Source organism: Tamandua tetradactyla, chromosome 3 (genome assembly GCF_023851605.1).
Source record: "Tamandua tetradactyla isolate mTamTet1 chromosome 3, mTamTet1.pri, whole genome shotgun sequence".
NCBI lineage: Eukaryota > Metazoa > Chordata > Mammalia > Pilosa > Myrmecophagidae > Tamandua > Tamandua tetradactyla.
In genome coordinates this window covers 215,206,735-215,232,137 of record NC_135329.1, presented here as the reverse complement: position 1 = coordinate 215,232,137, position 25,403 = coordinate 215,206,735, and the positions used below count along the sequence as shown (strand labels likewise).

Below are 25,403 nucleotides of genomic sequence, written 5' to 3'. Positions count from 1 at the left end.
GCTTAGCTTAAAACATAATCTGTTCTTTGATGTATTAGAGTCCACTTCAGCTAATTCTTACTTATGCTTTGGGGTCTGTTCCGGTCTGCTGGCTGCCAGAATGTGCTGTATTAGAAACAGGATGGCTTTTACAAAGGGAAATTTAGTAAGTTGCAGGTTTACATGTTCGAAGGCTGTGAAAATGTCCAAATTAAAGCAGAGCTATAGAAATGTCCAATCTAAGGCATCAGGGAAAGATACCTTGGTTCAAGAAGGCCGATGAAGTTCAGGGTCTCTCTCAACATCTGCTAGCTTTCCCTCCAGGCTTCTCGTTTCATGAAGCTCCCCCAGGGATGGTTTCCTTCTTCATCTCCAAAGGTCTCTGGCTGTGTGGACTCTCATGGCTCTGAAGCTTTTTCCAAAATGTTTCCTCTTTTAAAGGATTCCAGTAAACTGACCAAGACCCACCTGGAATGGGTGGAGTCACGTTTCGCTCTATTCAAAGGTTAATGCCCACAACTGGGTGAGTCACATCTCCGTGGAAATAATCTAATCAAGTTTTCCAACCTACAGTACTGAATAGGGACTGAAAGAAAGGGCTGCCTCTGCAAGATGGGTCTGGATTAAAATACGGCTTTCTAGGGGATATAATCCTTTCAAACCAGCATAGGGGCATGACCACACTGCTTAAATTATTATCACGTTATAATATTTTCTACAGTTCACAAGGTCTCATCTCTCTCATCACATTCCATTATCATTAGTTTTGCTGTTTTCCCAAAAGAATTTAAGAGCTATTTTGCCAAATTTGTTAAAAAGTGTCATACTGAGAATTTAATTGAGCCGGTCAATCATCAGTAAATCAGCTTGGGAAGCGCTATCTGGCTGGACAGCGTTTCCCACGGATGCTGCTGGCCTCTCCATTTCCCTTAGGGTTGGCAGCTGGCCTTGTTGAATTGCTTGGTTGTAGATAAACCAACTGGGCCAGTGCACCAGACATGGAACCACGTAAGCGTGGAGTTCCAAGTGGGACCCCAAGGTTGTGGCTTCCCCTTTCTCCCTGGTAAACTGGCATCATAGCATTTAGTTCATCGGCAGCTTCTGCTTTTCCTTTTTACGTGTTTCCTTGATCAGGTTTAAGGTTAGGTTCACAGTTGCCTAATAGAATATATGCACTAACGACCATTGGAATAAAAATTCAGGAACAATTTGTGTGACGCGAGAATTCGCTATTTCCTAGAAGTTTGAAAACCATCTCTAAAACCAACAGCTCAGGGTGGTTTGGGGGATTGTGTTCTCTGGTTTCCTTCTCCACTATTGATTTGTTTTGATTTTCTCTTTCTTGCTTTAATGCTTGTATTCTATACGTTTCTTCATTCCAGGTCCTTAAGATTTCTCAATTCACTGAAACGTTTTGATATGCTATGTATTCAAGTTCAGGGCTCCATGTTTGTTTTATTCATTTATTTATACTTTTTCCTTTCTGTGAAAGATGGTACCTTATTCATCAAATGGAAATTTGGAGGTCCACTTTTCATTCATTGAATGAGCCCATTTTTATAATCCTTTTATAGAGTAGGCTAGGTTTTATAGAACAGTGCCTCTTTTTTTTCTGTATGCTGTATGGCGGGGTCACATTTCATTATTTTTCCATGTGAATGTCCCATTACTGCAGCACCATTTGCTGAATTTTTATTTTGTTTTTTTGTTTCTATTGCTTGTTTTCTTTTGGGAGGGGGGGTTAGTACATGGACCAGGATTTGAACCCGGGTCTCCTACATGGCAGGCGAGAATTTACCTCTGAACTACCCTTGCACCCCCCACATTTTTTGTTTTAACTTTTATCACTCATTTTCTCACTTTTTTCCTTTTTAGTAAAAAAAAAAAAAAAGAGGGCTCTTTGTTAGGAAATAGTGTCAGTGTGTCCTTCATTGTTTTTCCTGACTTTTACATTTAGCATAATATAAAGGCATTTCAAAATGTGGTGTTTTCTCTTAAGACCTTGTTCATTGCTTTCTGCAGTTTCTTTCTCTCTTTTTTTTTTTTTGTGCACGGTCCAGCACTTGCACCCAGGTCTCCTGCATGGCAGGCGAGCATTCAACCACACACACACCCAACTTTCTGTAGATTTTGCTGTCAGTTTTTTCAAACTATTTTCCAAAAGACAGTTATTATGTTCTTGACTCCTTTCTTAAGGCATTTTCCCCCATAAGCAAATATATTTTAATTCTCACATGTTTTATTTCTGTTCAGTTTTTAATCTTGTCTCTTTATGTAGGCCAAGAATGTAGAATGAATAATTTCTGTTTTTGTGTTTTTACAGAGATTGTCTTTGAGTCTCAGTACAGGATGACCTTTTGAGAACATACCAGGAACACTTCAAAATGAAACATTTCATTCTATTTAATTGTCACCAAAACAGCCATTAACTCTGCACTGTGTTATTCACCTCCTTTGTGTGCTTCTGACATTATTTTTAGATTCTCCAATTCTAATCGCATTTCTTTTCAATTCTACTTTACTTTTCTAGCAGAATTTCATGTATATTTTTCGCTCTGTTTTTATAACATTTAGATTTAATCTGATTATTCTGCCTGTATCAGTCATGCCTCTTGTCATTCTAGAATTCTCCTTACGCCGTTTTAATAGTCTTGCCTTTATTTGTTGCCCATATTAATTCAGAACCCCCTGCATTTCAACTACGTGAATTTAATAACTTTTTAGTCATCCTATAAATTTCTGTCATAATTATCTTCCTTGCACACAGCTCACTGCAGGGTTTTGTGTTTTCATCAGGAGAGTGACAAACCTTGTAACAAAAAGAAATTCCATCCTATTTGTCTTTTTTTCTTTCATCAGGTGCTCCATTCTTAGGCTTCTTAATTATAGCTTTCTGTTCTGATGTCCTTTTCTTTTCTCCCTATTGTTGAATCGTTCTGTGTTTTCTTATGTCTTAAATGAAGTTGAAATAGTGGTAAGCCATTTTTCACCAAAACAACTGTGAAATGGGAAACAAACAGATGTTCTTATTCTTAGGTTTATTTTCATACATTGTGAAAGAGTGGCCTTTCGCCATCTATGAAGAAATAGCAGCCTCCAGTTTCCTGACTTCTTTCCTTTCACTTTCCCTCCACCCTCTTCCACCCCTCCCTCCCCATCCCCTTTCCCCCCTCCTCTCTCCCCCTTTCCCTCCCTTCCTCTCCCCCTTTCCCTCCCCTCTCTCCCCCTCCCCTCTCTCCCTCCCTCCTCCTTCCCTCCTCCCTCCCTCCTTTCTCATCGATTCCGTTGCTGTTATGAAACCTGTGCTGTGGGTTCTCTGGCTCTCCCCGGGGCTGTCCTAACAGCTGCACCAGGCACTGCCCCTTGCCCTGGCAGGCCTCTCCTTTCCTTACTTGTGCAAACAGGTCCTTAATTCAGGCATGACTTCTCATTTTTAACATCATCATCATCCCCTAATACATGCATCTTTTAAATACAGATGATTGTTTGAAGTGGAGCTTAGAAATAAGCCATGTGATTAGTACCTTCTTGGAATCCAGGCATTTCTAAGGAGTTTCTGCCATCTGGGCTGGTGAGTGACAGCCAGGCAGGAGGGAACAATGAGCCTGCCCAGCAGCCGCCCCCCAAGGTAGGGTGATCTGGGCGTGGGCATGCGTGTATGTGCATGCACGTTTGTGTGCGCACGTGTTTAAAAATAGGGCCTCCTCTGGGTGGCTTGCAGATTCCTTTAGGAGAAGGTTCGAGGCAGCTGCCAGATCTCTAGGGGCTGCAGAGCCTGCCCTGCACCCACCTTTGCTCTCAGCAAGGGCGTTTTTCTTGTACCTTTAGTGAAGACTCTGCACCTCGTTCTTCTGGCAACTTCTAAGAGCCTGGGTCATCCCTTGTAATACCGTGGGCTCTTTTTTGGGTCCTTTCTCATGTGGAATGTTTTCACCTCTCGTGGACCCATGCACCTCTGGATCTGCTTTTCCAGATCACGTCCTGCTTGTGTTTTCTGTGGTGTGGCTTCACACTTCCCGGGGGAGTTCGTGGTTAGTATATTGTAATTGATGGTACTGCAGAGAGTGAAAGTGTCTGCTACCCCAGGACTAGTGGGTCTCATGACCTCCTGCCCGAAAGGTCAGAGTTCATGCATCATGCGGGCGGGTGGGGGGCGGGGAAGGAGGTTCGAGGCAGCAGCTCCCTTCACCCAAGGCCATGAACGAGGGACATTGTCCACCGGAAGGCGAGGTGAAGCCTGGGGGTCCCTCTCCCTCCCCCACTTGCTTCTTCTTTACAGAGTTGGGGGGGTGCCTTGGGACCCCGAGGAGTGGGGAAGCTGGGCATTGAATCCGGCTGCAGAGCTATTGGCCGGGGCTGCAGCAGGTGCCAGGCCAGCGGGGCCTCAAGGTCAGGACCCTCCCCAGGGGGCCCCCACCTGGGCCACACCTGCCCCAGGCCTGCCCCAACCGGGACCACTGGTGGGAGCCTACGGGTCTTATCCCCCAGCCCTGCTCCCCTCCAGGCCCCACCACACCCCTCAGCTCTGCTCCCCGCCCAGGCACTGCCATGCCTGCCCAGCAGCGCAATGCGGGCCCCCCCTCCCCCCCCGCTGACCCCGCTCAGACTGGGGTACATGTGGGAAGTCAGCTCCTGTGGGGTCTCTGCTCGGCTTCCTGGCTGGTGGTTCCTGGGGGTGAGTGCTCTGCTCCCCTGGCTGGTCACAGGGCTGGGGGGTGCCCTCGCCCAGACCCCCTGGTTCCGGGGCCGACAGGGTCTCCAGCTTGTCAGACCAGGGACGTTGCGTCCGACTAGGTCAGCGGGGTCAGGCTGAGGGAGGTGGGACCAGGCCGGCCACAGGAGCAGTGTGCGGTCCCACAGGCCGGAGTCCGAAACCCAGATGTGGGCGGGACCGGGCGCCCCTTCTTTCCCCCGCGGCTGCAGCACCCGGGCTCTGCCGCGGCCTCCCCGGGGCCCAGTTCTCTCCGCCCAGAGTGGACGGGGCACCCCAAGCCAGTTTGGCATGGCCTTTACTAAGCACATCACAGAGACCCCATTTCCAAATGGGCCAGTGAAGGGCGGGCAGCACAGTTCAGCCCCTGGGTGACTGCCCAGTTGCCTGCACCCACGTCCGGTGGGCCACCTAGGCCGCGTGAGACGGTGGCACAGGGTTGGCACGGGCTCAGGGCCCGACCCAGGTGGCTGCGCCCAGCCGCCCTCCTGCCCGGCCTGCCCTGCCACCCATCCTCTGGTCGTGTGCCGCCAGCGCCCTGTGCTCCTGCACAGCACCCTGTGCCCCCACCATGCGCAGAGCCCAGGCCCACTGAGGACCCCGTGGCGGCAGTGCGGCTCCGGCCTCAGGGGCCTCGCACACCCAGGCCCTCGGGAAGTGCTCGAGGACGAGGGTCCCGCCAAGAGCCCCATCCTGGTCCCGCCACAGGAGGCCTGGCCTGTGGCTCCCTGGGCTTGACTGGGGGTGGGGGGCTGCCTTGGGGTTCAGCCCCACCCTGCCTGGCTGCTGAGGCACCATGCCGGGTTCCCCTGTAAACCGTCTCCCCTGCCAGCAGGTTGCAGCGACGCCTTGGGGGTGAGGTGGGGGGTGGGGTGCAAAATACAATTCAGTGCCCCATGCAAGGGGCTGGGAGAGGGGTGCCCCTGGAAGCTCCCAGGTCAGAAGTGTTGAGGGGCCGGGCAGGAGGCATCACAGCTGTGCCAAGGGGACCCTCAGGGAGGTTGGGCAGCAGCCCCCAAAGGGTGGGCCTGGCCTGGCGACCACTTCCTACTGTGGAGGGGTGGCGGTCATCCCACCATTTTGCTGCCCCCCCCCCCCAGAGGTGAGGCTGCAGGCTCGGGGACCATTGCTAAGAACCCCGCGGCCAGAGCACTGCATTACCTTGCCCGCCCCCACCCTCGCTGTTGCATGGAATGAGGAGGTGGGCAGGAGGGAGGGCGGTGGGTGGTGGCGCACCCTTCCCCTGTGGTGCGGGGTGAACCATCCAAGGCAGGGGGAGCCCACGGGGAGTCCCTCTGGATCCAGGGCCACTGCGGGGTGGAGGGATTCCTGGGCAGGGAGTGATGGTGAGCGAGCAGTGCCCTGCACGGGCATGGCCGGGGACTGAGGGTGGACAGAGAAAAAGCCCATCCCTTCCGGCTTTGTGGTTTCTGCAGGGCACAGGCCACCAAGCAATGTCACAGCTGTCAGTCTCAGAAACGTCTCACCTCCGGTCATGGCAGACCTGGGAGGCATCACGGCCAGGCAGGGTTCTGTACCTGCCTAAACCTAGGTGTCCTCAGGCATGGTGGGGGGGGCCACAGAGTACCCCCAGTTCTCCCGGTCTGGGGTCAGGGCACCTAGGGCACAGAGCACCCCCAGTTCTCCGGACCTGGGTGCAGGGCCCCTAGGGCACAAAGCACCCCCAGTTCTCTGGACCTGGGACGCGGGGCCTGAGCAGGGCCGTCTGTGACTTCGCTTTGGATGCCCCCTGAATGCTAAAACCGCAGCCTGTCCCTGTTCTCACAGCCCGGGAGCTGCTTTCTGCCAGGCCCATTCTGGAGGTGACGCTGTGCCCCTCCCCCCTGCCCGCTGCTTGGCAGCACCCGGGGCAGTGTCCAGGGCCAGTGCCGGCTGCACCGAGGCATGAACAGGCCGGAAGCCTCTCGCGTCGTGCCCCCCACAGACAGGGCCCGAACCCGGGCCTGAGCCATCAGAGCAGGAGGGGGGCAGAGCGACCAGGGGGGAGGGGAGTCCGGGTGACCGGCACCCCGGACCTTGGCCCCCCTTTCTTGAGTCAGTGCCCAGGTCTGCATCCCCTCCCCGCCACCTGTGGACCTGGGACTGCCCCTCCCCAGCCCTCGGTCAGGAGGGTAAGAGATCTGCTCATGGGCTGTGGGGGTGCCAGCCTGCCGGGCCAGCGCAGCTGAGAAGCCGTCCCTGCTATTTCCGGAGCCCTTTGGAAGGCAGACGCCAGGCCTCTGCACGGTCCTGGGGTGCGCATGCTGCCCGGGAGGACCCAGCCAGCTGCTGAGGGCATGTGGGGCCATCCACCCTGGCCTCGGTGGGACCCCTGTTTGCAGGTCCCCAGCTCGCTGCCTGGCCTCCATGGGTTGCTCTTCACAGTGGGACCCCCGAGCCATGACGGGGCATCTATTGGCCCACCAGGAGTCCTGCTCCAGGGGGCCGGGACTTGAGCCCAGAGCCCACAGGTGCCATGGCCCCAACTGGAGCCCAGGACCCAGTGCACAGAGGGGCAGTGGAGAGGCCGGGCCTGTGCAGCCCTGCCTTTGCCTTTCCCCCGCCTGCGCCCCTCCCATGCCTGCGCCCCTCCCATGCCCGCCTCTGCCTCCCTGGCCTTGGGCCCCTGAGAATCGGGCCTCCTGGAGCCATGCCTGGGCCCCTCCCCTCCTTCTGTGCCCCTTCCCCACTCTCCTCCCTGGGGGCTTTTGGTCTCTGGAGCCGGGACGCTGGGCAAGATGCTGGCTTCCCTGCTGCAGACGCGCTGATTAACTGCCGCCTGAGCCGAACCTGGCCTGGCCGGTGCTGAGCTCTGGAGTGGGGCTGGTTAAATTCCCCAGAACAGGGAGGAAGCAGCTTTCCTCCGTCGATGGTAGCCACTGAGGGTTTGGGGCCTTCTGAGGGGGTCTCCTAGGGAGGCTCTTCTGAGCCGTGCCTGGGTGACCCCACAGGTAAAGTGGAGGCTGAGTCCCAAAAGACGTCCCTGTCCTGACCCCGGGAACCGTGCTGTCACCTTACATGCACAGGGGGAAGCCTAAGATGGGATGTGATCCTGGGTTTCCAGGTGGCCGGGGTCGTCACCAGCGTCCTTCTGAGAAGTGGGCTGGAGGTCAGGGTCAGAGTGGGGGGAGAGCGGCCGGGCGGGGGCCTGGGCGCCTCTAGAGGCTGCAGAAGGCCTGGCACGTCCGGCCTGGCGTGTCTTCCCCGGCGCTTTTCGTTTTAGCCCCAAAGGCTCCCCTGGGGCTTCTGACCTCCGGAGCTGTCCTGTAATAAACTTGTGCGGTTTTAAGCCGCCTCGGTGGTGGTGACTTGTTACAGCGGCCACAGGAGAGCAGCCCCGTCCCCTGCCATGACGGCACCCGGGTTAAGGCCACCACCCCGCACAGTCCCCGCTGTGCCATGTCACAGGGTGCTGGGCTGGTTTTATTCTCCAGGTAAGCTACAAGCAACAGCTTCAAACTTCCCTTTGCTGCAAAGTTCATGATGTCTGAAAAAGAAGCTGTAAAGGGGGCCCCTCTCTGTTCACTGCTTGTGCGTGGAGGGCACTTTGGTTGTCACGCATGCTGAGTACTTTCTGGGGGATGGACAGAGGGCATGTCCACGGTGGCCCATATGCTGGGAGACTGCTGTGTGGGGTGCTCACGGGCAGTCCACGGCCCTCTGCACCCCCTTTCTGCAAAGCTCTCACCCACCCAGATTCCATACTAGGGGGTCACTGTAGAGCCCCCTCCCCTGGGTGGGGCCCCTGTTCCCAGAACTGCCACTGCCCTACTTCTGGACCCCAGAACTGCCTGCATCCTCTTCCCCTGCCTGGTCCTTTCCGTTCCCCTGCCCTCAGGTCCCCTTCCTTAACCCCACAGCTGCCTACCCCACCTGGTTCACCCCCACAGTTGCCTGCCCCACGTGGCTTACTCCCCACAGCTGCCCACCCCACCTGGCTCACCCCCCACGCTGCTGCCAGAACAGGGCATGCAGGAAGCTGCTTCCCATGGAGAAGAGGAAATGCAGCACCTGCTCACAGCCTAAGGGCGCCGCCGAGCAGGTCACTTCTAACTGGGTCTCCGGAAGTGGACACGTAAGCACTGTGTGCCTGCAGGCAGATTAAGACCGGCCGGTGCCAGCACAGGTGGAAGTCAGCAGGCAGGACCCGGAAGAGAAAGAAGACCCGCTGAAAAGCCAGGGAGCCCCAGAGTTGGCTGGCCAGCCAGACAGACCGGGAAGGAAGCCAGCCTTCCTCTCCGAATCTGGGAGCCGGTGAGCTCCTGTTGCTAAGCCAACCCACCGCATGGTACTTGTTTTAGCAGCTGGGACATTAAAACACCCTCGGCACCTGTGAATGAGGCCTTACTTGGAAACAGGGTCTTTGTAGATGCTCGAGTTAAGATGCAGTCATACTGATTAGGACGAGCCCTAAATCCAGCGACTGCGTCCTTATTGGAAGAGGGCCAGACAGACTCAGGGGAAGGCAGCCGTGTGGCCACAGGGGTGGAGGGCAGGGGTGAGGCCAGAAGCCACCTGGACCAGAAGAGGCGAAGAGGGCTTTTCCCACGGAGCCTCTGAAGGCAGCACCGTCCTGCCGCCCCCTGGATTTCAGGCTGCGGCCCTCCCGAACGGTGAGAGAGGAACCGTCCGTGGCTGCCAACCACCCGCTTGTGGCTGTTTGTTCCTGATAAGGCCACACGACCCTGGAACCTTATTCAAGTCTTTCCTTCGTGGAGCATCCAGGGGTCTGGAGAATCGGGCTTGCTCTGGGCCCAGAGAAGAGAAGGCATGGCTGAAAAAGGAAGGAACACGCCAAGGCCGGCGCAGGTGGAAGGGCAGGACCCAGGAGGGAGGTCCGGAGGCGCTGTCTGCTGTCTGTGTTCGGTAGTCCAAAGATCGCAGAGGGCGCTGGGCACGCTTGCTCAGCCCGGGGCTCGCCACCTTACTTCTGTATTCATTGGCTTAACTGCGGGTTCGAAATTCATGGCGAAGACTCCTGAGGGATTGGTGCCTCACACAGCAGTGAAAAAACTGGACCCGTTTTCCATTTGACTTCCTTATGTCACCTTGAACCCTCCCAAGGTTATTTTTTCCTAAGCTTTATTCATATTCTTAATTTTTCCAAGTGAGAGCTTTTTCTCCTCTTAGCTCAGCATGTACCCAGCAGTTGGGAAAATATTTTGCCAGCAAGCTGGAAAGACATGAAGTGGAATTTAGCTCAGCAGTTCAGGGAGGTCTTGTGTCCAGCCTGTGCTGTTGTCTTCTGTTGTTTATTGCCCCAAGAGTAGGGGAAACTCAGCAGTGAGGCTCACGTGAATTATGTAATTCCTCGGACAGAAAACTGGTTTGCTAGTAACGTGTCACAAGGCCCAGTCATCCAACCCAAGCAGGTAAACTTCCAAAAAACCTCAGAAAAATGTGTCCAAAAGTGTCTGCTTGCATGCAGCTATTGCACAAGTTTCAAAGTGCCCCAGGAAGTACCTGTACCGAGTGCCGAGCCAGCAGGGTTCCAGAACCGCTTTGACCCCTGGTCTCATCTGGCCTTTTCCCCTGTTCTGGTTGGATTTCTCCCTGACCAGCTTGGTTTAAGGAGCGGTGACTGCACAGCGTCCACCTGTCCCCGACTCCCTCCGTGCATTCCGGGTGTGGGGGCGGCCCCGTGCTGTGGGGTTCCAGGTACGGTAGATCTGGGTCTGATCACCCAGCCAGTGTGTCCCAGGCCGGCGACAGTTTGGTGATGTTTTAAGTCAACCCATCAGTGAGATTTCCTGCACCCGTTCCCCAGAGGAGAACAGACCATGTGCCACCTTCCAGCCCCCGCCAGAGCGGAGAGCCACAGCTGGGCACAGGCCCCGTGTCACCCCCGGGCTGTCCGGGGCCCCGCGTGGCTCTCAGGACACAGAGGCAGCAGCAGGTGGAGGGCAGCTCTGCCCGGCCTTGGAACAGCTCCCCTGCGAGGGTTTGGGACATCCGGGGTGGGAAACTGCGACGCCAGAGGGGAACCCCAGAGGGAAGGCAGCCCTGACCCTGGCGTTTAAATGACCGCATCCCTGACACCAAGGATGAGGGCTCGGTGCTCCGCTCGCGCAGAACGGGGGTGACGGTGGGGGGAGACAGGAATTTTTATGTTTCTACATTGAGGAAAGGGTCTGCTGCTGGTTCTCGGGTTTGGTGTTATTTTTAATCAGAAATCAACACTATAATTTACCAATGCCTTCTCAACATGTATTCCGATGATCAGGGTTTTTTCTTTGAGGGATTGAAGTGTGATTTTATAGCAGCAGGTTTAAAGCCATCCTGAAATAACCCTCCTTTAAGGCGTTAGACACGCTAGATTCCATCTGCTGGCAGTGGCTATTTATACGGGAAAGCGAAGGACACCTGTTGGTCTCTGCATGGTTGAGTGCCTGAGGACGTACCTTCTTAAGGCTTTGGATGGGGTTTTGCTAACTTTTAAAAGGAACTGGGGAAAAAATAATAAAATAAAATGGCCATACTATTTTGCATTTCCATCTGCATAATATGAGACTTTCAGTCGTTTCGCCTTCTTGCCAGCACTTAATATGATGACTTTTCAGTTTTGGCCATTCTGATAGACGTGCAGTGGCATCTCAGGTTTCTGATTTAAACTTCCCTAATTATTAATGATGTTGAACTTATGACAGTGAACTTCATGTGCTCATTTGCTGTCTGCACACCTTCCTTGATGATGCCTCTGTTAAAATATTTTGTTCATTGTATATTGTGTTGTTTGTTTTGTTACTGAGAATTGAGAGCCCTTTATACAGTCTAAATCAAAATCCTGTATCACACAGATTATTTGCAAATATTTTCTCTTAGTCTGTAAACATGTCTTTTCATTCTCTTAACATTGTCTCCCCCAAAATTAGAAGTCATTAATTTTGAGAGGTCCTATTTATTAAGTTGTTCTTTAATGGTTCATATTTTTTGTATTTACCTAAGAAATCTTTCCTGAATGCAAGGTTGTAAAGCTTTACTCCTATAGTTAATTTCTTCAAGAAGCTATATAGTTGGAGATTTTACACTTAGGTCAATGATCCATTTTGACTGAATTTTGTAAGTGGCAATTTTGTAAAGAAATGAATTGCGACTTCCGGAGAAGATGGCGGCTTAGTAAGACGCGCGGGTCTTAGTTCCTCCTCCAGAAAAGCAACTAAAGAAACAGAAACAATACGAAACAGCTCCCGGAGTCACGACAGAGACCAAAAAGACAGCGTACCCCATTCTGGAACAGCTGAACGGGCAGGGAGAATCTGCTGCGGTGAGATACCCGAGGGGCGCGCGTTTTCCGGCCGGGGCGGCTGGCGACTGGGGTCCCCTCCACGCACGTGGCTCCCTGGTCTGACTGGGAACGTTGGATAGCGGGGCCCTCCCGTCACGCTTGGCATTTCGGGCCAGCTGGGCAATTAGGACCGGCACTCTCCCAAGCCGCGGCGGCCAGCAACCCCCGCCTCCACGCGCAGTTTCCCTGGCCGACTGCCGTGCAGACAGATGAGCGCCACGAGCGCCACCTACTGGGCAGGAAAAGAAAAACAGAGCCCAGCGATTTCACAGAAAAACCTTTCAACCAGCTGGGTCCCACACCCAGGGAAATCTGATCAAATGCCCAGACACCAGCAGAAAATAATGGATGACGCTCGGAAAATTGAAGATATGGCCCAGTCAAAGGAACAAACCAATAGTTCAAATGAGATACAGGAGCTGAGACAACTAATGCTGAATATACGAACAGAAATGGAAGAACTCTTCAAAAACCAAATCAATAAATTGAGGGAGGACATGAAGAAAACATGGGCTGAACAAAAAGAAGAAATAGAAAATCTGAAAAAACAAATCACAGAACTTATGGGAGTGAAGGACAAAGAAGAAAAAATGGAAAAAACAATGGATATCTACAATGGTAGATCTAAAGAGACAGAAGCTACAATTAGTGAACTGGAGGATGGAACATCTGAATTCCAAAAAGAAACAGAAACTATAGGGAAAAGAATGGAAAAACTTGAGCAGGGGATCAGGGAACTGAATGACAATATGAAACACACAAATATACGTGTTGTGGGTGTCCCAGAAGGAGAAGAGAAGGGAAAAGGAGGAGAAAAACTAATGGAAGAAATTATCACTGAAAATTTCCCAACTCTTATGAAAGACCTAAATTTGCAGATCCAAGAAGTGCAGCGCACCCCAAAGAGAATAGACCCAAATAGGTGTTCTCCAAGACACTTACTAGTTAGAATGCCAGAGGTCAAAGAGAAAGAGAGGATCTTGAAAGCAGCAAGAGAAAAACAATCTGTCACATACAAGGGAAACCCAATAAGACTATGTGTAGATTTCTCAGCAGAAACCATGGAAGCTAGAAGACAGTGGGATGATATATTTAAATTACTAAAAGAGAAAAACTGCCAACCAAGACTCCTATATCCAGCAAAATTGTCCTTCAAAAATGAAGGAGAAATTAAAACATTTATAGACAAAAAGTCACTGAGAGAATTTGTGACCAAGAGACCAGCTCTGCAAGAAATACTAAAGGGAGCACTAGAGTCAGATACGAAAAGACGGAAGAGAGAGGTATGGAGTAAAGTGTAGAAAGAAGGAAAATCAGATATGATATATATAATACAAAAGCCAAAATGGTAGAGGAAAATATTATCCAAACAGTAATAATACTAAAAGTTAATGGACTGAATTTCCCAATCAAAAGACATAGAATGGCAGAATGGATTACGACCCAGCAATACCACTGCTAGGTATCTACTCAAGGGACTTAAGGGCAAAGACACAGACGGACATTTGCACACCAGTGTTTATAGCAGCATTATCTACAATTGCAAAGAGATGGAAACAGCCAAAATGTTCATCAACAGACGAGTGGCTAAACAAACTGTGGCATATACCTACGATGGAATATTATGCAGCTTTAAGACAGACTAAACTTATGAAGCATGTAATAACATGGATGGACCTAGAGAACATTATGCTGAGTGAGTCTAGCCCAAAACTAAAGGACAAATACTGTATGGTCCCACTGATGTGAACGGACATTCGAGAATAAACTTGGAATATATCATTGGTAACAGAGACCAGCAGGAGTTAGAAACAGGGTAAGATAATGGGTAATTGGAGCTGAAGGGATACAGACTGTGCAACAGGACTAGATACAAAAACTCAAAAATGGACAGCACAATAATACCTAAGTGTAATGTAACTAGGTTGGAACACTGAATGAAGCTGCACCTGAAATATGGTTTTTTGTTTGTTTGTTTGTGTGTTTGTATCTTTTGTTTTTGTTTTTTTTCTTTTTCCTTTATATATATATATATTATTAGTATTATTATTTTAATTCTCTTCTCTATATTAACATTCTATATTTTTTCTGCTGTTTTGCTAGTTCTTTTCCTAAATCGATGCAAATGTACTAAGAAATGATGATCATACATCTATGTGATGATACTAAGAATTACCGAGTGCATTTGTAGAATGGAATGATTTCTAAATGTTGTGTTAATTTCTTTTCTTTTTTTTGATTAATAAAAAAATTTAAAAAAAAAAAGAAATGAATTGCTTTATTTATTAATGTAAAAAAAAAAAAAGGAACTAGGAAGCTTGACATCTTTTTTTCTCTGAGTTTTAAGAATTGGAAAGAGCTGCCTAGATCTTACTTTTGTGAAAGTAGGCTTTGATTACATTTTCTGTTTTTCCCTTCTTGGGTTTCCTGCTTTATGAGTCAATGTTTAATAGTTTATAGTTTCCCAAAATATATCCCGAGTCCCATTTTTAACATACATTTTTACAAGATAATCTCTCACACTTTCCCTAATCTTCTCTCTGTGGTTTTGAGTGTTGCTATTTTCTGTTTTTTTCCTAGATTATACCATCCAGAAATTGTCTCCTTTTTGTAGTTATTTTTCTAAAAGAATAAGGTATGAAATTTATGTATCCACTTTACTATTTTTAATATATTACTAAGTATTCACTTTAATTAATATTTTATTGGGGTTTTTAATGTTTTAATTTGGATACTTACTTATTTTGTTTCTTTTTGCTCAGTAATAAGCGAACTTATAGCAATGATTTTTCTCAAAATTCAGTTTTGGGTATCTTCCGTTCATTGTATATATATTGTTCCCATTATTGTTTTCTTTGTAATCTCTAATTACATTTTTAAATGCTTACTTGATCCCAAAATTATAAGGGCAATCTTTCCTTTCTAAAGGCAGTAGTTGTTAAAAACTTATCCATTTCTTACTAATTTCTAGTTTTTAGCTTTGTGGTCAAAGACTATGGATTACTGATTTCTATTTTGAGAATTTGTTGAATTTTCCTTCATTGTCTAATATGGCCTCAAGGACTTTTGAGAAGACTGTTTGCAGAATAGAAAGTTCTTCATTGAACTAGTAATCAGGTTTATTAATTTTACTTTTCATGCGACTTTTTACCTGCTTAATCTCAGAGGTGCGTTGAAGTGGCCCCACAGGGGTTTTGTCGGGAGCACCTTGTATCACTCATTGGGCTCTGTATTTTATGGTGCTTATGACACTTCTCCGTGTCCACTGAGCCTCGCGCTGACCCCTGCGGCGGATGCCACGGGGACGGGCATCCCTGTCCTCCTGTTTGCGCTCCCCAGGCAGATCTGCCTGCCTGTCCCCTCTCACCTTCGGTTTCACTCTGCCTTAGTGGTAAACAGGAGAGAGTGAACTGTGTTTGCTTCACACGTTGTCCCTGCCTTCATGGTGTTTTCAGTCGAGTTGTTGAGACCCACAGGGACCAAATGATCATGTGAATTAAAGAGCAGTTATCATGGATGTGGCACTTAAGTGAGGGCAAGAGGGATGGGCAGGGGTTGGCCTCATGAAGTTGGTGTTAAAAGCTTTCCAAGGGACCGGATTGGCATGTGCAAAGATCCTGAGGCAGAAACATTAATGAACCTGGGGTGTGGGGATAAGGCCAGCGTGGCTAGCACATGGTCAGTGACAGGTAGGGGACACATGGGGATAAGGCCAGCGTGGCTAGCACATGGTCAGTGACAGGAAGGGGATACAGCTGAGGGTGGAGCGGTGGGACCACCGGAAGGCTTTTGAGTCCAGCATGGCATGGCAGGGAGCCCTGGAGGTAGGACGCTGGGGTGAGAGGGTGCCCGCAGTGGGCAGGGGTGATGGTGAGAGGGAAGAAAAGGCTGTGGGTGGGAGAGTGAGCGGTGGCCTGAGCCCAGCATGTGCACAAGTGGTGATCAGGGTTGAGGTTTGATGGTGACCCCTGACTGAGCTGTGGGTGCTGGAGAAGAGCAGGGGTGCAGAGACGCAGAGGCCAGCTGGGGGTGGGAGACGTGTAAGCCCTTGGCCCACAGTCCCTGGGGAGCGCTAGAAGCTGGCATTCCAGGCCAGAGCTTAACATCCTGCCTGCTCCTGGGCGCAGGTCCAGGCCCAGGTCTGCTGGGGGCGAGTCTCTGACCGCTCCGGGGATGGGAAGGCTTCTGGGGCCAGGTTAGGGGACCTGGGAGTCAAGTGGCATTCAGAGCCCGGCGGTGGCCCGGGCCAAAGCTCCCATGGGGGCAGGGGCGTCCCAGGTGTCAGCTGTCCCAGGCGGGGGAGCGGCAGGGGCAGAGGGTGATGCGGCTGTACAGAGCGTGGGCCCCTCCCCTGGAAGGAAGGCACGGGCCCAGCAAGAAACTGGGGGAGGGAGAGCCCTGTGAGGGCCAGTGGGTGCAGGCGGCCTGGGGCCAGGAAGGGGACCCCGGAGAGGAGGGGCAGGGCTCAGACAGGCGTGCCCCGGGAGGAGGGAACACAGGCGGCACCCCGGGGGAGGGGGCGCCGTATGGGGGCAAGAACCCCCCGGGGAGCAGTGGCGGGGCGGGGCAGGGGCGGTGGGAAGAGCGGATCCGTGCCAGGGCCGGTCCCTGCGCCCCTCGCTGGCACGCACAGCCCCTTCTGAGCCCCCACCCCGCGCCCCCCCCCCCCCCCCGGTGCCAGGCCCGGGACTGGGGACGCTGGGGGATTGGGCCTTTCCTCCTCACAGCGTCCCGCGCGGGGGGCCGGGTGACCCCCACTCTACCGCGAGTTCAAAGCCCCGTCGGGCCCTGAGCGGTGGAGGCCACAGGGTGCCGTCGGGGAAGCAGCCGTCCGCCCGGAATACTGCCCCACCTTCGGGGCTGGAGGTCTGGGACCCCCTCCTGTGTTGCATCCTTGCAGGCTCCCAGTCCCCGGGATTGCCTTCCAGCCCGGGGAGGGGGTTCCACAGCTGGTTCCCCATGCAGGAGGGGCCGGGAGAGAATGTGCTTCCAAGGTAAAGGCCTGGAGGCAGTGGTCTGGGAGAAGGTTCACCCAGCTCCGGAAGGGAGGAAGACCACGACCACCCAGAGAGCACAATGGAGTGGGTTCCCCAGATGGGCACCTGCCTGATGTGGAGGGGCTGCCCCCACCAGGCTGGCAGAGGCCCGCCTCGGAGCCTGGAGGCCACAAAGCCTGGGCACCTACCTGGGGCTCAGTCCTCAGCCACTCGGGCGTCCCTCAGTATAGCACAAGCTGGGAAGGCCCTGGGCTGGCACAGAAATGAGCTGCCCTGTGTGATTATAAAAATAATGCCTGCTCCTTATAGAGAGCTTGGAAAAACCAAAAAAGTAGAGAGAAGAGACTACAAGTCCCTGTTCTCGCCTGAAGGTAACAGCTCTCAGCTGTATTTCCCCTCCTGAGTGAGCCATTTTACACCAAGTCACATTGTTTATATAATTTAGCCTAATCTGCTTTTTCTTCAACAGCGTCACATAAATATTTGTCCACATCTTTAAAATTTCAGGCTAAATATCATTTTAATAGTTACATTAAATAGAGGATCTTAAAACAATTTCTTTTACTGGTGCTCTTTTGTTTGCTGTTTTCACTATTGGTATTTAATTCTGCAGTGAACATCTTCTTACATTACTTTTTCCATATTTCACATTATCAGCTTAGAATAAGTCTCAGAAATGGAATTACAGGGACAGAGGTTATCCATTAATTATGCCAAACTGCTTTTCAGAAAAGCATTCCCCATTTATCTTCCATTGGTAATGAGTGCCTACTTCATTTTACTAAACCTTCACCAGCATTGAGCATTCTCATTTTTAAAATGAGTGCTGTTTGCACATTTTTTTTTCAGTAATAGTGAGCCTAAATTTATTTTCAGATACCATTAGTTGCAGTTGTTCGTATTTCCAGAAGAAACATTTAGCCCAAAACCTCAAGTACCCACAGACCACCCCGTGAGGCCTCCGCCCCGTCTGTCTGGAATTTTGATGGGCTCCCCAGTCCAGCCTCACACAGACCAGCCTCACCTGCTCAGGCGGCCAGGTGCAGCCCCCAGGCCCACCCAGGCAGGTGCTGAGCCGTTGAAGCCCCTGGGCTGTTGTCTGTCCTGGGTAGAGGGAGGCAAATGGTGCACATAAAGTGAATCAAATTCAAAAGTGGTTCCGTGTCGGACACACATTGTTTTAACGACTTTTGCTTGAGTTTATTAGACAGGAAATGTCTGCTCTGTGAGCCACGTGGGGAGGAAGCAGGAAAAGAAATCCCACTCACTAGCCACCTACTGCGTGCCAGGCCTTCACCTCTCTTCATTGCATCTGCCCAGTGACTCTGTGAGGTGGGTCAGTGCACCTTCCCAGCCCAGCCAGGGGAGACGAGGCCCCTGGGATCACCGGAATAAGAGGTGGAGGTGGGATTTGAACCTGGGTTTGGGGGTGCCAGGGCCCAGGCTCAGATACTTTATCTCTACGCCAGCAGGACCAGCTTTGGGGGTGGGGGTCAGCAGGGTGTTCTCAGAGCAAATGAGTCACCTGCAGGCATCAGTGGGCACCCTGTGTCCACAAGAGAACAACTGTGAACCATGGTGCCTGGGACCCAGACGCCTTGAAACTCCACCAAGTATTCCAGAACATTCCAAGCAAAGTCTGCCTAAGGGCCCAGAATAGAACATCCTAGCCAAAAAAGGACAATTGCTCAGTTATGTAAGAGCCGAAACTGGAGGGTTAAAGCAGGAGTATTTTTTCTGGGTTACTTTGGGCCCCTCGGTCAGCCGGGACCGCGTTCTTTTGAAGAGAAGGGTGCCTGCGCTCCGAGGGTGAGGCTTTCTCCGAGCGCGTCGGCGCCTGAGGCCCCAGCTGTCACTCCTGAGCGAATAAACAGGATGAGGTGGGCAGCTGGCTGCACGTTGGAGATATTTTTAGGCATGCTGGCTTTGCAAATGGGAAGGCTAACATTTCAAGGACAGCGCGCCTGTTCCCAGAATAGGTCACCAAGTGCCGGTCCCGGGTGGGGCACAGGGTGCCTGGTCCCCGGCGGGCACAGGGCACTTCGCGTCCTTGCGGGCCAGTCTCCTGCTGACAGCGACCCCACTCCGTTCCCCGGGCCACAGGGGACGAGGGCAGCCTTGTCCATGCCTGGGTGTCCACTGCATCCCACCGACTATGGTGGGGTGGTGGGGCGGAGGCGGGGAGAGGACGCCATCCAGCCAGCATCTGTGGTGGGTGGCCCCATCGAGGCCGAGCCACAGCCACCTCACGGCTGACCCTGGCTTTTCAACAGCCTCCCTGACCCCAGCAGGCCCGCTGTCTGCTTAGTTCTTTTTTTCCTCATGGGATCTACCTGTCATGCCTTCCTGGGATGCTTTCTGCTTCTGTTTCCTATTTGAACCATAGCCCCTGTTCATTTGAGGAAACCACACACCCCGTGCCAGTGACTTGAGGGATGGGGATGGGACTCCCAAACTGTCCGTGGCCTCTGCCCTTCTCCACCCTCACGTGGACTGACCAAGGCTCTGCGTGCCCAGTGTCCTGGGGCCAGGGGCAGCCGGAGAGAGGATGCGGTGACCCAGTGCTTTAGGTGCCATCCCGTGGGGCTGGGGCAGAGGGGCCCTGGGCCCAATCTCTTAACACAGAGCCTTCTGAGACTCCCCCGAGGGTCTTCTCAGCTTTGATTTGTGGCCTCTGCGCCATTTACTCACTCTCTAGACAAAAAAAATAAGGAAAGCATGTCTGACTCTAACACTCTATTGATACTATATTCATCTGGCTATAGAGCACAAGTCTCAATTTCCTTTTTTCTGAAAAGATTTTTATTTCACCTTCATATTTTAAAAGGCACTTTTGTTGAATATAGAATTCTGGAGCTGACAGTTTTTGTTTTCCTTTCAATACTTTAAAGTGCCTCCCATTCTCTCCCAGGTTGTATAGTTCCTAGCAAGAAGTCTGCTGTAATTCGTAGTACTGTCTCTCTGCAGGTGTCTCTCTTCCCCCCTCTGGTTGACTTCAAGATTTTTTCTTTTTCTTCAGTTGTCAGCAGTTATGCATATGTGGTTTTGTTTGTTGCTGCCTTGCTTTGGCCTTTATCCTGTTCTGGCTTCACTGAGCTTCTTGGATTTGTGATTTGACATCTTTTGTTATTTTTAGAATGTTCTCAGCTATTATCTCTTCAAATATTTCTTCTGCTCCTTCTATGGGGCCCTTCCTTTTAATAACGGCATTGGCACTGCTGTTACGCTCCCACAGCTCTTAAGGCTCTGTAATGTTTCCCCTTCTTTCTCTTTGTGTTTCAGTTTGAGTAATTTCTATTGACCCATCTTCAAAGTCACAAATTCTTTCCCCAGCTGTGTCAAGTCTGCTGGTGGGCCCAATGAAGGACTTCTCTCACATATTTTTTATTTCTTGCATTTCTGTTTGATTTCTAGTTTCCAGCTCTGCTGGAATTCTCCATCTTATCATATATAATTGTCTATCTTTTCTGCTAGACCATCTGTCAGTTCAATCATTTTGAAGTCCTTATCTCATATTTCCAACAACCAGGTCATCTCTGAGTCTTAATTCTGCTGATTACTCGGTCTCTTGGTCGTCAGTTGGTTTTTGGTTGTTGTTGTTCTAGCTTTTGTATGTGCTTCATAATGTTTTATTGAGTGCTGGACATCATGTGTAGAACAGGGAAAGTAGTATACAGACAGGCAAATAGTATATATATATGTGGGTGGGCCACAGTGGCTCAGCAGGCAGAGTTTCTTCCTGCCATGCCAGAGACCTGGGTTTGATTCCCAGTGCCGCCCATGTTAAAATATATATATGCAGTGTATATAATATATATGCAATGATTGTCTCTGTGAATGTTGATCAACCTGCTCAGGAGTTAAGTTTGCCTTGAATGTTGTTGTTGCTATGGTTACCTTCAGTGCATCAGTGACTCCGCACACCTCCAGCGATGAGTGGGCTGCTGTTGCCTTGTGCTTGGGGTGAGCCTGGGAGGCTGGAGGACTTACTCAGTGCCAGGGCTCCACCCCCAGGTTGCAGAGGTCCCTGTGTGCCCGGACACCCTCTCCCCACTGAGACCTGCTGATGTCTGTCACCCACGCTAGGCTTGGTGGCCCTCAGCATCCCTGTGGCAGCCAAACTCTGCCTTGGAAGTGTGTGGTTCTTACAGGGGGTGTCTGCGCCTTCCTCACTGGGATGGCCAGGACCCTAGGCCAAGCATGGATTCGGCCACTCTCCCAAGGGAACAGAGGTTGTTTTTTTTTTAATCTATCCTTCCCTCAGCCTTGGGGTGACGGACTTTGCTGTTCCCACCCCCAGCAGCGTAAGGATTTTGCTTTCCATGAGAGAAGGTCTGGGACAGTGGGAAGGGTTTGAGGCCTGTTCTGCCAACCCCACTGCAGCCCTTTATCGCCTCCTCAGAGCCCGTGGGCAGGAGGATTTTTGCTCTTTCTCATGTGGCCGAGGCCTTTGCTTCTTAGCTGAGAAGAATTGGGGAAATTGGGCCCCACCCAGAGGCAGCTGACCTCCCCATGCGACCCAGTCTCCCTTGTGAACACCAAAGGACCGCCTGTGTTCTGAATGTCCAGCGCAGAGCTCTGAGACCCAACCCCAGCAGGATCCAGCCAGCCCCCATCCCAGGGCTACCTGGGGCCTCATCTCCCCTCTGGTGCGGGCCCCTCCCAGGCTGGCTCCCCAGCTCTGAGATCGCCTCTGCTCCACCCCCCAGACCCCTAATGAGGGTCCCCTGGCCACTGAGAGGAGGTGGGACTGTGGACAACAGGGCCTGGCCCAGCCATGTGTTCCTTGTGGTGATGGCCCCCACGGTCACACCAGTGCTTCACACCTCTGGTCCCATCACAGGGCCAGCCATAGGTGGGTGAAAGCAAGTTTCTTGGACAAAGAAAGAGCCGGAACAGGAACCCTGTTCTCTACCAGAAGGACCTGCAGAGTTGCATGGCAGAGGGTGGAGATGCAGGGACGGTGTAGAATTGGGAGCTTAGTTCAGTTTATCACAAAGAGGAAGGCCATGTTTCTCTCTCCAGATTCACCCACAGGGGAGGCCACTCAGCTCCCTGGTGCTGGGAGGCAGAGAGGCCAGGGTCTGAGCTCAGGGGGCCCTGCCTTACACCAAAGGACAAACATCAGGGGTGGGAAAGGGACTTCCCCCAACGTGGACTCTTTCATTCCTTGGAAAACATGCTGGTGCCTGCTGGGTGCCAAGCACTCTTCTAGGCACTGGTGTGGCAGATGTGAACAAAACGCACACCAATCCCTGTCCTCCTGGAGCTTTATTCAGAAAACAAAATAATGACAGAGCAGGGAATGACAGGTGACAAGCGCTGCAGGGAAAATTACAAGGGGGTGCAGGGGTCCGGGGGAGCCTTCCATGAACCGGGGGGGTGATGGGAACAGCTCCAGGTCCAGAAGCTGGGGTCTCCCGACCCCCAAGAGCTGGTCCCCCAGGCTGTGCTTCAGGGACACGGTCTGGCCTCACGGGGTGGCCTCCCTGGTCCTGTGCTACCAGCTGCGGGGGGGACAACCCCAGCCCCTGGCGCCCGTTGGGGCGTCGCTGGGCAGGGCGCGGGGTCCCTGGGCACGGGGCGGGACGCCCCTCCGGGACTGGCGGCCTCTCTCCCGCCCGCAGGACCTACACGGCCCTCACCGACTGCACGCGGCTGGTGGCGGACAGGCTGGCCTGCTTCTGGCCCAACCCCGCGGTGGACCGCTCCTTCCTAGCAGTGCACCGGCGCTTCTTCAGCAGCTGCCCCGCGTCCGGCCGCGCCGTGCGGGACCCGCCGGGCCGCGTGCTTCGGCCCTTCATCATGGTGCCGGTGGCCGCCACCCTGCTCGCGACGGCGCTGGTGGTCTGGAGGAGCCAGCGCGGGGGCGGCGCCGCGTAGGGGGGGGGCGGGCGGGGGCGTGCCCCATCTGGCCTTGGCCGTGTCCGCGCGCCCAGACTCCAGGCCGCGGGCGGGCCACGCCCCACAGGTATTTCCGGGATGCCCGGACCCCTGGACCTGGCCGCTCCCCCCCGACGAGTTCAGGTATGAGTGGTTTGTGATTAAAAGCATGTTTAATCCCCAGCTGCGCGGGTGTCCTTCTTTCTGGGCGTCCTTCCCGTGGGAAGAGGGCTGCGGAGAAACGCCCACCCCCCAGGTTCCGTCCTGCTCTCCGCAGGGGCCTGCACGGGATGTCGCCCTCCCCACCCCACCCCCCGCCCACTCCGCAGGGGTTCCCGCCGCCCCCTCCCCTTTGGGCCAGCCCTGGGGTCCCCATACTCACCCCCCTACACCCCCAGTGTCGCCCAACTTGCGCCCCTGCGCGCAGGCCCTTCCGCCCGGGGCGCTGCTGCATCCCATTCCCCTGCGGTGGTTTGAAGCTGTTTGTCCCCTGGTAAGACGGGCCCTTAGGCGTCCACTCCTGCGGGGGTGGGCCCGGGGTAGGGCCTCTGGGTGAGGCTACTGTAGGGAAGGTGTGGCCACCTCAGTCAGGTGCGCCCTGGCCCTCTTACAGGGCTCCTTTGTGTGAGAAGGAGATTTAGACAGAGGGAAAGAGGGAACAGCCAGAGAGCACCAGGGAACCCAGAAGAAAAGGAGAGGCCAGGCGAGGTCGCTTTATGCGCAGCCATGTGACCCGAGCCCCGGGCGGGATGGCCTGCAGCCAGCCCTGGGACTCAGTTCTCAGGAAGAAGGCATGGCCTTGATGACACGGTCATTTGGGTTTTTCCCACCAACAAACCATGAGCAAATAAATCGCCATTGTTTAACCTGACCCTTTTCATGGTGGTATTTGCCTGAGCAGCCTAGGGACAAAAACACCCCCACTTACAGCTGTGCTTCTGGAAAGTAGTAGATGCCCCAGAGGAGCCCCCCCCCCCCACACACACACACAATTGCTCTTGGATGTCCTGAGGTCAGATCCTTGGCTCAATCCTCTGCAGTCCCCTCCCTGCCACCCCCAGTCCACACCTACCATTGCAGGGCATTCTGCCCTCCAGCTTTTCACTGTCCAGCCCGCCTGTCCTGGAGACTGAGTGCACATCCACTCCCCCAGGTGCATGCTACTCCTCAGGGGCCAGCCCCTCCTTCAGCCCACAGGTGACACCCACAGAACACAGCAGTCTTTTCTGGACTCCTTCCTGGACCATACAGCTCTGGCAGAGCCCCACTCAGCATCACCACCACCTGGTCTGGACACACCCTCGCTGCCCCTCGCCTCATCCCAGCAGGCACCTGGCAAGGGTATACAGCCACAGAGGCAGGCCATCCAGCTGTGCCCAAAGAAACCACAGAGAGACTTCAGTCAGCCAAGATGGCAATATAAGACACCGGGGGGCCAATCCCCGATAGAATCTTTGAATAGCTAGCGAAAACTGGCAGTCTTCTTCCTCAAAACTCCAGAAAACAGTTAAAATAGTTTCAGTAACAGGGCCAGTGCCAAATGAAGATAACCCAGCTTTAAAAACAGTAAGTCCCTTGAGGGATGGGAGGAAAAATATGGAACTATTAAACTTTAGCACTGGGGAAACCCATGGTACTGTGTCAAACATTAGGGACACCCAAATCAATAGGCCAAGGCCTTAGCCTTGAGGCGTGCTCTTGTGACGCTCATGTAGGTAGTGGAGAAGCTTAGACTACCTATAGGCATTCCTTAAAGTCACCTCTGGAGCACCTCTTTTGTTGCTCAGATGTGGCCTCTCTCTCTCGAAGCTCAACTATGCAAGTGAAATCATTGCTCTCCCCCCTGTGAGGGACATGACATCCAGGGTTGAGAGACTCCCTGATGGCATGGGAGATGACTCCCAAAGATGAATCTGGCACTGGAACCGTGGGATCAACAATTCCATCCTGGCCAAAAAGGGAAAAGAAGTATAACAAATAAGATATCAGTGGCTGAGAAAGTTCAAATAGAGTCAAGAGGCTACTCTGGAAATCACTCTTACACTTCAGGCAGACATTGCTATGTATCATAACTTGTCAAACCCCAACCAAAACCATTCCAGCCAATGCTAAAGAATACCTAGGGCAATATATAAGATCCTCAAGGGTTCCATGCACTAGGGTAACTTTCCAGAAACCTACAACCTCCAGATGGGTCTCTGGACCAGCTAAGTCCTGAAACCTAGAGGGCCCAGCCTCTCCAGAACATCAGCTAGTTCCATCTCTCTACTCCATATTATTGGCAGCCCTTCCAACATGGAAAAGTTAGAATGGGCATAGCTCAAACACCCCTAAAGAGTGGGATAGAAAGATCAAAGATCAAAGGTGATAGTGGAGTTATACAGAGAAGGTAGGGTTTAACAAGTTGAATCATTATATTGATATTTCTTTTAGTTTCCAGTACCTTAGAGCAGCTGGAAGTAAAAACCTAAAATTGTGGAATCATAACCCATACCAAACTCTGAAATCTGTTCTACAACTAATTATGGTGTTGTGCTTTGAAATTTTT

The 25,403-nt window shown here is 52.3% G+C and overlaps 1 protein-coding gene across 1 annotated transcript in view; it reads left to right on the top strand.

The window, feature by feature from the left end:
* The window catches only part of RAMP1 (receptor activity modifying protein 1), a 40,638-nt gene extending 17,783 nt beyond the window's left edge, over positions 1–22,855 (top strand). The window contains exon 3 of the mRNA XM_077151807.1: positions 22,600–22,855. Within this exon, the coding sequence (XP_077007922.1) occupies positions 22,600–22,855 (256 nt within the window). The remainder of the gene's footprint in view (positions 1–22,599) is intronic.
* Positions 22,856–25,403: the final 2,548 nt, after the last annotated feature.